The sequence below is a fragment of the Centruroides sculpturatus genome, unplaced genomic scaffold (assembly GCF_000671375.1).
Source record: "Centruroides sculpturatus isolate CEXI.00-Female unplaced genomic scaffold, Cexi_2.0 scaffold444, whole genome shotgun sequence".
Taxonomy (NCBI): Eukaryota; Metazoa; Arthropoda; class Arachnida; order Scorpiones; family Buthidae; genus Centruroides; species Centruroides sculpturatus.
In genome coordinates, this window is record NW_019384864.1 from 413,993 (window position 1) to 426,377 (window position 12,385).

At 35.0% G+C, this 12,385-nt stretch overlaps 3 protein-coding genes across 3 annotated transcripts; 1 reads left to right on the forward strand and 2 right to left on the reverse strand.

The window, feature by feature from the left end:
- The first annotated feature begins 1,998 nt into the window (after positions 1-1,998).
- On the forward strand, positions 1,999-6,250 carry LOC111630723. Its single transcript, XM_023374867.1, has 2 exons — positions 1,999-2,971; positions 5,256-6,250. The coding sequence occupies exons 1-2, from the start codon at positions 2,356-2,358 to the stop codon at positions 5,297-5,299; spliced, it is 660 nt and encodes a 219-aa protein (XP_023230635.1). The 5' UTR covers positions 1,999-2,355; the 3' UTR covers positions 5,300-6,250.
- Positions 6,251-6,275: 25 nt separating this feature from the next.
- Positions 6,276-10,006, reverse strand: LOC111630742. Its single transcript, XM_023374895.1, has 3 exons — positions 9,921-10,006; positions 7,430-9,224; positions 6,276-6,770 (listed from the first exon to the last, which is right to left on the reverse strand). Exons 1-3 carry the CDS (start codon positions 10,004-10,006, stop codon positions 6,276-6,278), a joined length of 2,376 nt encoding a protein of 791 aa, XP_023230663.1.
- A 279-nt stretch (positions 10,007-10,285) lies between these two features.
- Positions 10,286-11,983, reverse strand: LOC111630743. The gene has a single exon (XM_023374896.1). It carries the CDS (start codon positions 11,870-11,872, stop codon positions 10,286-10,288), a length of 1,587 nt encoding a protein of 528 aa, XP_023230664.1. The 5' UTR covers positions 11,873-11,983.
- Between the last annotated feature and the right edge of the window lie 402 nt (positions 11,984-12,385).

The following is a 12,385-nucleotide window of genomic DNA, read 5'->3' on the forward strand; positions in this document are numbered from 1 at the left end:
TATTTTTTTGTAAATGATCAGTTATCCGAACAACCCCAGTCCCGAATTGTTTTGGATAATTGATGCTCTACTGTAGCTTTAATAACTATAGGTGTGCATTTTCTTCATACATAGTGAATTTAACCAATAATATTAATAATTTGATTCAGGTATTTATTCATGGCTTCTATAATTTTCTCCAGTTTAAAAATCTAATTACCATAAATATAATAACATTGTCTTATGTCTTATTTATAAATACTTCTTTTTTCTTTGTTTTCTGCTAAGTGTTTTGTGCTTGTTGCCAAATACTTTTAGAGAAATTCTCTAAATTTTATTCTATGAATCATACTTCAAACTACAAAATTTTTTAAAAAAACTGTAGTAAAATCCACTTATGCTTTCTCAAAAAATAAAACTGAAATATATGTAATGCATTTAATAGTTGTTTGTATCTGACAAATTTGGATTCTAAATTCTGCTATTCAAAATTTGCAGTTCAAATTTGTTGAATTATGCAATGCTTAAAACACAAGTAGAAGTATTGTTTCTCAGTTAAGTTTATCTTTGTTTCAAGGAGGCAAACTTCTGTGCTGCTCTGGTAAATTTTTTCAGATATTGTTAGTCTGATTAGGGATCATTTAAATATGATGTCTGTACTGAGGAGGGGATATGTAAAAATTTTGTTACAGGGTAGGGGAGAGATGTTAGCATGATGTTAAAGATTTTCTATTCGAAATAATTTTTATTACCAAAATCATTAGGCAGAAATATTTTGATCAGCGATCATATGGCAAGTTCTTGCTTATTTAATAGTTGCAGTTTAGTAGAAACACTGTACTAAATATGCTCTATTAGAGGTACACTAATAGAACTTTCAATATGAAAAGATGATTGCAACAACTAAACTGTATCTGTAAAGGTTTAAAGATATGCTCCAGTTTATCTTTTGGTGGTATCATATTAAATGTAGTTATAGTACAATGTCATCAGACCCTTCTATAGTAAATCAGTGAATTTTGTTTTTTAATTAGCCTTGCCTTAATAAAAAATACAAATAATGTATTTTAAATCTGTTTTTTACAAAAAAGCTTGATTTTAATATTGGGGTGGTTGATCAAGTATGACATCAGTGTGGAGGGTGTCTAAAAATTGGTAACAAAATGTGATGGAAAGAGGTAGATACTCATAAAAAGGATTTAAAATTAGTGACTTCCTATTTGAATGAACCCATTAGGGAAAGAAGTCAACACAATATTTAAGTTTCATCAATCAAAAAATGGCAAAGTATTCTTAATCTCAAAGCTTTCAGATTTTTTTAAATTTTGGAATTAAATCAAATTATTTACTGCATCAAAATTTCTGTCTAGTGAAGTGTTACTGGTACTTATATTAGGTAGTAATTTTTATTATATTTTGAAAATAAATTTATGACTCAAATTTTATGGTTAATTTTGTTATCTAAATATATAAAATTGCTTGTCCTGACTGACTCATTCATTCATTCACTGATTCATCATCGCCCAGAGCAAACCGCTTAACCTAAAGAGGTGAAATTTGGTACACAGTTAGGGTACGTCATGGAAACGCANGATGATAAAAATTCCATTAAATTTCTTGTAAATAATGTAGATAAACTTTCATTATATGAAAAATTATCTTGAAATGATTTCTTCCTGAAGTTTGAGTTAAATATACTGAAGAAGGCAAGACTCCAAATGCAGTGATTCACAAGATGTAACTTTTTACAGATAATATAAATAAAATTCCATCACATGAAGTCAATAATACTGTTATTCTGTTCTTAATTTTAAAAATAAAGAACAAAGTAAATCAAAAACTATCCCACCCTAATATAAAAATTGTTTTGCTGTTTGAATGTTATAATTTTAAAAGAATTAACAAATATTCTGTTAAAAAGTAGTGTGCCATCTAATAGAATTTATTTAATTAGTTTGTTGTTAATTCTTTTAAATTCTGAAATTTAAATGAAACTTTAAGTACTCAAGTGGATAAACTAGTTTTTAGTCTTATAAAAACTAATCTTAGACTAGTTATTTTAAGATTTACTTCATATATTATATTTATTAACATAAGCACTTTAGAACACTAAATTGCCCTAATATTTGAAATGTCTTAGGTATGAAAATAACACATGCTGATATAAATCAGAAGAATTGACTTTATGCATGTTCAGATTTGCAGCTATTCTTAATTAAAAAGGGGAGTGCTGTCTGATTCTTGTGGCTGCTGGTGTGAAAATTTTTGTGCTCTAGTGATTTGACTGATTTTTCTTTTTTCTTTGAAAAATGTCAGAGTTTTAGGCTCAGAAAAGGAAAACTTTTTTTACCACTATCTCAAGACAATCACCATGAAATGTACAAAAACAAATTGGAAGTGAGGAAAATGACTTGGATAAGTGCCAAACAGGAGATTAATGTTGAAGAGGGAATTTATCTTCTGTTAAAATTGCAAGCTTCTTCAAATAGTAAACTAAAAGTACTTTTAGAACATTTAGGTAGAATGCAAGCGTGGATTGAGAATATAGATACAGCATTAGTAGATGGTGACACTAGACTCTCTCCTCTTGAGCCGATAGAGAAAAAGGCTGTTAAAAATGCCAAATCAAATACAGAAATAGACAAAATATGCAATAAACTCCACAAAAAGTTAATGAAACTAGAAGATAAAGAAAGAACAACATTTTTAATCTTAGGTTTAGAAGATAATGATAAAATGGATGATTGTTCAGTTAAGGTTCAAAAACTTTTAAACAATAATTTAAAGATTTCAGCTGTAAATATTAAACATGCTTTTAGAGTTGGAAAATTTAAACCAAAAACAAAAAAGACTGTTACTTGTGAGTTGTTTAATTTTGAAGATAAATTAAAAATTCATAAAAATATCAGTAATTTAAAAGATTCAAATATATTCATTAATGATGACTATTTGAGGAATACCAGACTTATCAGAAACAAATTAATGCTATATGGTAAAGAAATGCATTTAAAAGAAGCTAAGTTTGTTAAATTATGATATAACAGATTATTCATAGATAAGATATTTGCATGTAATTACAATGGTGAAATCTTCCAAACAGATGGAGAACAATGTTTTTTTAGGAATATAGTTTATAATGACAAACAACATAACCTTAATGACAAAGATGATAACATGAAACTTCTTTTCTACAATATTGCAGGTTTACATAATAAATACTGCTTCCCTAACTTCTGGAACTTGATATATAATATGGATATATTCTGTCTGGTGGAAACATGGCATACATCTTTGACAATTGAGTCAATTTTTTCTGATGACTATAAAATTTATCATCAAATAGCTCATAGTTGTGAGGGGCCTGGAAGACCTGGTGGAGGCTTAATTGTCGGACTCAGATCAGATGTAATTTCTAAGGTTAAACTGATATTTCAGACATAGCTTATACTGATTTTACAACTAGACACTGAGGAGTTAACTAATATATAGCTAATAGTGTTCTATATCCCGTCCGACAGTAATTATGATTATTTCAAAAATACTTTGTTGATTATAGAAGATTACGTTCTACATGGAACTAAGTTGATTTTGTGTGTAGATTTTAATGCTAGAATGAGACATCCTGATCATTTGTCATGTTTTAACAGTGACAAATGAACAGGCAAATTGTTCTGAGTTTCAAAGGATTCTACATTTAATAACAGAGGGAAATTTTTCTATCATTTTTGTGAAGCTAATAGTCTTATTTGTCTAAATACTTTATTGCCAGGAGATAAAGAAGGTAATTTTACTTTCCGTGCAATCAATGGAGCCAGTGTAATTGATTTCATAATAGTGTCACAAGAAATATACTCTCATGTTGTAAATTATTTCTGTCTTATCGGAGATAGGCTCAGACCACTCACCTGTTCTTGTAATAACCTTGCTGATTTCATCCAGAATTCCTAATAGTCAATTCTTTGGTAAGCATGCAATATGGAGAGATGAATCTAAATCTTCATTTACTGTTACATTAGATATTAGCAAGGTTAGGCCGAAGTTTTAAACGCAAACATTCAGTGTCGCTTTCCTGTAAGCCTAGAAGTTTGACAGTGGCGTTTGGAATGTCAAGCATGATTCCACTGACTACATTACATTTAGTGGAGCACTCCCTCTGACCTGTAGCATTAAATTCTACTGGCTTGAGGTACTCCTCTTTTAATTAACCCTGCTTCGCAGGTTCCACTGACTATCCAAACACCATTGTCAAACTTCTAGGCTTATAGGAAAGTGGCACTGAACGTCTGACGTACACGTTTTCGTGTTTAAAACTTCGGCCTCAACCTCGCTAATGTTTATCACAAGAATATGGAGGAAATCCTATGATATCAATATCTGCCAGACTGCCTGTTAAACACATGATAGGCTTAGTGAAGAGAGTGACACAACTCCTGATCATCGCGCAATTGCCAGAAAAAAGTATGATAACTTTCTTATTTTTCGTCTCCGGTAAAATATCGATTGAGCTGAAATAAAAGGTTTTCTATTAGCTAGTGACAGTCATCTCCTGGAGAGATAGGTTAGGTTTCGTGGACAAGCCATAAAGCAGCGTATAGTCTCACAGCCGAAGCGGCGAGTGAAGCGAGGCTTCAGCTCCCCATAGGCTTAAACTGCGATCGTTCCATCACGTGATTCATTGACATCACAACCGACCATACATTAGAATTATGCACCAGGACTAGGAGAGGAGTTACTTGTTTTATTTAATGCAAAGACACTTTATTCAGCGAGAGCGGAAAGTCAACTGGCAATTAATTAGATCAATAGAGGTAAAAGGGTGGGCAGTGTGGTGTAGATAGGGGGTGTAGTACATTCCGCACTGAATGGCAATGTTGCTTTTGCCACCAAGCGATAGCACACGTAGCAAAGCGGCAACTTTTGCGCTATTATTTAGAAAGTTAATTTGAGTATTTGCAGATCCTCAGTGCTGGATCCACCTGGATTGCTGGATGGGGTATCCAGTGATTGCAATCCCTAGTTGAAACCCATGAAATGATTAAAGTTGTGAAATAACTTATTTTTTGTATTTCTTATTTAAAGAAAATGTGATTATTGAAAGTGCTAGCCAGCAAGTAAATTTAAAAGTGTTTTGATATCCAACAATTAAAAACAGTAATAATATCAAAACTTTCTTCCATTCAAGTGTGTTGATTTTTGGGAGGTCATTCTTCCTTTCTTAAAGAGAATTAGAATTGCCTAATAATAATAATAATAATATTATTAATTAATGCTATATGGTAAAGAAATGCATTTAAAAGAAGCTAAGTTTGTTAAATTATGATATAACAGATTATTCATAGATAAGATATTTGCATGTAATTACAATGGTGAAATCTTCCAAACAGATGGAGAACAATGTTTTTTTAGGAATATAGTTTATAATGACAAACAACATAACCTTAATGACAAAGATGATAACATGAAACTTCTTTTCTACAATATTGCAGGTTTACATAATAAATACTGCTTCCCTAACTTCTGGAACTTGATATATAATATGGATATATTCTGTCTGGTGGAAACATGGCATACATCTTTGACAATTGAGTCAATTTTTTCTGATGACTATAAAATTTATCATCAAATAGCTCATAGTTGTGAGGGGCCTGGAAGACCTGGTGGAGGCTTAATTGTCGGACTCAGATCAGATGTAATTTCTAAGGTTAAACTGATATTTCAGACATAGCTTATACTGATTTTACAACTAGACACTGAGGAGTTAACTAATATATAGCTAATAGTGTTCTATATCCCGTCCGACAGTAATTATGATTATTTCAAAAATACTTTGTTGATTATAGAAGATTACGTTCTACATGGAACTAAGTTGATTTTGTGTGTAGATTTTAATGCTAGAATGAGACATCCTGATCATTTGTCATGTTTTAACAGTGACAAATGAACAGGCAAATTGTTCTGAGTTTCAAAGGATTCTACATTTAATAACAGAGGGAAATTTTTCTATCATTTTTGTGAAGCTAATAGTCTTATTTGTCTAAATACTTTATTGCCAGGAGATAAAGAAGGTAATTTTACTTTCCGTGCAATCAATGGAGCCAGTGTAATTGATTTCATAATAGTGTCACAAGAAATATACTCTCATGTTGTAAATTATTTCTGTCTTATCGGAGATAGGCTCAGACCACTCACCTGTTCTTGTAATAACCTTGCTGATTTCATCCAGAATTCCTAATAGTCAATTCTTTGGTAAGCATGCAATATGGAGAGATGAATCTAAATCTTCATTTACTGTTACATTAGATANAACAGGCTAAAAGTTCAAGCCTAGAAATCGATATGGACTTCAGAGGAGCAACACGAGTACGAGCCTGGATCAACCGCCATTTTACGTTGCAAGCATCTTGCTGTCTGAGATAGATACAAGCGGCATAAGAGTACTGTGACGCATCACAAAATACATGAAATGAAAATTGGACAGCTGCTCTATAGTCATTTACTATCCTTCTAGGAATTTTCACCTCTTTCAAAAATTTTAATTCTTTTATCCACCTTAACAATCTTCTTTCTAAGTCGTGCGGTAATGGAGTGTCCCAAGCTAACTTTCTTTTCCAACACTCTTGCATCAGAAGTTTTGGAATTAACGTCACTGGAGAAAGGAATCCAATTGGATCAAAAAGTTGACTCGCTAATGACAGAACCACTCTTTTTGTTAAAATTTCATCGTTAGGTACTCTAAAGTTTGCATTACAGTATAAAACNTCTGCCGCTAAATGACAGACAGCTCTTCTATTCTTTAAATAAAGTAAAGTCAGTGGAATCATGCTCGACATTCCAAACACCATTGTCAAACTTCTAGGCTTACAGGAAAGCGGTGCTGAGCGCCCAATATACACGTTTTCGCATTTAAAACTTTGGCCTCAACCTCTCTAATAAATCTAACTTCTAGAAGCCATAAGCAAATTTTGTTTTTTCCTAATTTATTCATAAGAATACAATATTTCCAATAAAAAAATATAATTAACATTTTAAATATAAGTACATTAGTACATTAGTTACTAAAATCGTCACTAAACATCTTTTGACTACTGAGACATACTTAATTTTCCTTATACACTAACATTTAGTGTATGAGGAAATAAATGTCTCAGCAGTCAACTGTATTTAGTGATGATTTTAGTAATTATTTTTTCTGGTGTATTGGTTCGATTTGTTTATAAGTTAGTTATAAGAAGCTTATTGGTAATTAATGGCATTATAACTTTTTAGTATTCTAGAGTAAGATTTTTGTTAGATTTTATTATATTATTGCATGGTAATATTTAAGTGTTATCTTATTAGAGAGGTTGAGGCGCACGTTTTAAACGTGTAAACGTGTACGTGTGACGTTCGGCGCCGCTTTCCCGTAAGCCTAGAAGTTTGACAATGGTGTTTGGATAGTCGCTGGAATCACGCTCGACATTCCAAACACCATCGNAAGTTGACTCGCTAATGACAGAACCACTCTTTTTGTTAAAATTTCATCGTTAGGTACTCTAAAGTTTGCATTACAGTATAAAACGTCCTCTGAAATATCCCAATTCAATCCTAGCACACTGACTATTTCATCGTGCTGGATTTCCAAAGTTCTCAATGTCCTTTCGTCGCCGTCGCAAACCGGTGACGTCTCTGTTTGTATACCATTGTATACCCAACCTCTTAAATCAAAGCATGCTAAACGCATGATTTCTCTAGACTGCCTTATAAAATCCATCAGCTCCTCCTTGGACTGACAACTCATAACGCAATTATCAACATACATCAATTTCTTAAGTTTTAAAGCTGTTTCTTGCAGATGATGTGGAACATGGCTTAAGTGATAATTTAGAGTGGCTCCCAGGAGAAAAGGACTCGAGTTTACTCCAAATACTACCCTGCGATGTCTGAAAACTTTCAATTTCGCAGGGTCGCCACCCTCCCACCACAAAAATCTGAGAAAGTTGCGATCCGCTTCACTTATCTCTATCTGCAAAAAAGCCTTTCGAATGTCAGCTATTACTCCGTATTCAAATAATCGAAATTTATTCAGGATACTAGGTATTAGTTCAATGTAGTTAGGACCTTTTGCTAAACAATCATTTAAGGAGACATTGCCCCTTTCTTTAGCGGAGGCGTCGAAGACTGGACGAATCTTCGTCGTGGAATGCTCTTTGATGACAGCTCTATGTGGAAGGTAATGACAGTTGGTCTCCTTCACTTTAACGTTTTTCACTTCTTCTATTATTTGATCTTCAAGCCATTGCTCGAAGACTCCCTCATAGGCATCAACCAGGCCCTTCTTTTGTAAAGTCTTCACTGCTGATCTTAATCTTCGCTCGGCTAGAACCTTATTATTTGGTAGAGCTTGGCGACCTTCTATCCAAGGCAAGGATACCATATACCGACCATCACTGTCTCTCTTCAGTGTCTTTTCAAAATGTTCGATAGATGCTTGTTCCAGTTCCTCCTTTGATTGTTTTTCGGCAGGGTCCTTTATTCCAAGAATATCTAATTCCCAAAGATCAGGAATTCGCAAATCTCCAATTAACATCGAAGTGACAATCAAGTCTTCAGTTGGTACGGAATGCTCCTTTGCACATCCTAAGATCGTCCAACCCAGCTTCGTTTCAATAGCAGTTAATCCCGATTTGAGTCTCTGGATTCCTCCCGTCATCAGTTTGCCAGCAACATCTGCCCCTATGAGCAGTTCGATGGGACCTTGACAATCACTCAAGGATATCCCCATATTTGACAACTCATCCTGACACAGGTCCTGGGAAACTGGGGGAATGGTTAAACAAATGGTCGATTGGTCTAATACATCGAAATTACAACGATATTTATCGTCTATGCACGAGAGGTGTACCTTGTACACATCGTGTTCGCAAATATCCGTACAAGAACCTCCAAACAACGAATGTTTCAGATTTTCCTTTCTCATTGGTTGGTAACCGACTCTTTCCGCAGTGCTCTTCAAGATATAGGACCTCTGAGAGGCAGTATCAATAATTGCACGGATTTTGAGACACCTTTCCTCTCCCCTCAGAATCACAACCAAAGTCTGTAGCAAAACACGTGGAGTTGATGACACATTAGCCAATGCCTGCTCACATACTGTGGAGGCGCCGTCACCTTCACCAACAGAAGTGTTGTTGGGAGATACCTTTCGGTTATTCCTACAGAGAAGAACGTGATGCGGTTTGCCACAAACTGTACAACTGCACTTTGCCCTACANTGACAATTAAAAGTAGTCTATACTTACCGATAAAATGGAAGCAAACGAAACCAAATTGAAAAAACAATCGAAACGAGATAATTTTGATCCCACAATCTGAAAATCCAAACGTTCGCAGTAACAATGACCGACCGCTCGCAACAATAAACCTCTGACAATTTGTTATTACAGGGATTTATTGTTGCGCTGCCACGAAATTTAATATTAAAAGTATGGCCAAATGCGTGATTTGCGCGCAATATGACCATACTTTTAATTCGTAATTTTTTTTGTCTTTTATATAGTCGTACATTAATGTTAACATCAATACGTACGCAGAAACCTAATATTCTGTATAAACTTAAATATAAATTGCGATTGTATCACGACTCTTACAACCAGAAAGAAATTAAATTTCAAGTGTACAAACCCCAATTTGATCTAACTTAGTAATTTAGTTAAGCTGCTGCAGGGCGCTTTAAGCTATTTCCTGTTTGGTGGGAAACCTTCAATTTTTGCACCTATCGGCTTACACGCGCGTACTCCCCACAAGAATTAGAATCTCCTGAAAAAAAGCCGGTAAGAAGGGCGCGAGCTAACCTTTCGACATTTTCGGTTCTCACATAATTATCAACAAATGACAATTACTTTCTTTAATTTTTGAAAGATTTATAGCGCTGAAAAATGGCTCAAATATTTTATGTACTGTACGCTGCCAGCTTGACCGCTCTGTCGTTCAGCCTGCAAGCAGGGACTTTAAATAAGCAGAGCTTTCTCGTTGCTCGCTTTAGAACCATTTCGCTATTGCTATTGCGAACGAATATAACTTAGTAGCGAGCTTTAAAAATTACTTTCAGATGCCTATCTTTTCCCCAAATATAGTCGATTACATTGACATCACAATGATATACAGGAAGACTTAATGCTGGTGGCACACTGCTTCACAACACAGTCGAAACAGTTTTAAGCATTTAAATTTGCGAGTTTCAGACGTTTGATCTTAGGTACTGTACGTAAACCGTGTGAATATGGAATTCTATTTACTGTAAGCCAATCCGTGATGTCTTGTTTGGCGTTCAGTTAGGACACTTGTTTATTTGAAAGGAATGACAAGAGTCATTGTCTANAAACAACGAATGTTTCAGATTTTCCTTTCTCATTGGTTGGTAACCGACTCTTTCCGCAGTGCTCTTCAAGATATAGGACCTCTGAGAGGCAGTATCAATAATTGCACGGATTTTGAGACACCTTTCCTCTCCCCTCAGAATCACAACCAAAGTCTGTAGCAAAACACGTGGAGTTGATGACACATTAGCCAATGCCTGCTCACATACTGTGGAGGCGCCGTCACCTTCACCAACAGAAGTGTTGTTGGGAGATACCTTTCGGTTATTCCTACAGAGAAGAACGTGATGCGGTTTGCCACAAACTGTACAACTGCACTTTGCCCTACATGAAGAAGATATGTGATTCAGTTTTAAGCATTTAAAACAAGCTCCTCGCTTTATAAGGATTTGTTTCCTTTGATCTAAAGTCAAATTTTCCGCCTTCCTGCACTCAGCACTAGCATGAGATTTCTCACAGAATACACACTGCTGATCCCTAAATGGTTTCTCTTGAGCAGAAGTCAAAAGTTCCATTCCAGTTGGCACAGTCTTGTTATAGGAAGAGGTAGCCTTAATTTTACCTTGTACAACCTTCTTGGTTTTGTTTTGAAAGCCAAACCCACTTGTGGCTAAGGAAATTTTCTCCTCACTTTCAATTTCGTTACGCAAAAACTGCATCAGAGTTTCTAATTTGTTGAAATTCTCTTTTCCAGACTTGAGTAGCATCGAATTTAGGTGTCTTTCCCAAATTCTCAGGAGATCAGTCGGTAAGCTAGATTCAACTAAAGGATAAAGCATTGAAGCACACTTATCCGTAGTAACACCAAGCATTTTAAGGGATCGCAGTTGTGTCTCGATACGATCATAAAGTTTCACAATTGGCAATTTGTGCTCTTGCACTAACGCATTATTTAGCACTAGACTCAGGAGTTCTCTCACGTAAACCTCGATGAGCACATCTTCTCTTCCGAAACGCGAATTTAAACACTCAATTGCTTGAGGGTAATGCTCGGCTGTTACGGGGAACGATTCGATTACTTCCCTGGCCCTTGAGCCCTTCAGAGTCGACTGAATAAGATATTGAAATTTATCCAAATCCGAAATATTGGGATCTTCATGTATTTTCTTAAATAGTCCCCAAAAGGAAAGATAATTTTTCAAATTGCCATCAAATTTTTGCAATTCAATCTTTGGTAGCTTAAAATTTCCCTTAGAACAGCCGGCTTCGCTTTCACTTCGTGTTTCATCTAGCTCCTTCGACGTATTCAAACGGCGCTCTAGTCTTGTTTTCAAGTCTACGAATGTACCATTGTAATTCTCAATACCCTCAATTTCCTCATCCAACATCTGTTGAGAACACTTCTCATCCTTTTGTAACTTATCTAATATTTCTTTGTCGATGGTTTCTATTTTAGAATATTTTTCTTTCAACTGGGCCAAAAACCCAGCACACAAATCGAAATCCTCAACCTTCGACGTCAAAAAATCCTGTACCTTGGTAACGAACTTTGTGAAAGCGCCTCGGTAGGATCCACGTAGTCTGATCGAGGGCTCCATTACGTAAATCTTACTAATTAATCCAAATAACAAACGTAGACAAGGATAGACATAGAGAGAACCTCGATCTAAGTTCAAATGGAAAAAATCTGAGATGTATTTCCACCAAATCTTTCAATTATCACTCACTTTCCACATTAAGTGAGTGTTTCCAAATGTAAACAATGTCAGAGAACAATCGGAGAATATTTATCTATACAATAGCTTCGGGTAACCTGAGTCCCTATTCGGGCGCCATTATGTCGCGTCAGGCCGATTCTTGTCTCTGGTGATGAGTAAATTAATTTCGTAAGTCTCACCTGACCGTCTCGTTCGTACTCCAGGTTCCCGTCGTATCTTCAACCAAAGAAAAGTTCACCAAGTTTGTCTTTTTGATTTTATTTACACAAAACCAACAAACCTTCTATATACAATGATTCAGTAGGAAAGAGCGTCCCGCTCTATATTCTCGCGCCTTTTTGTCACTCAACACCACCAGCTTGGTGTTGCCAACTCTCCAATAATATTAAACAT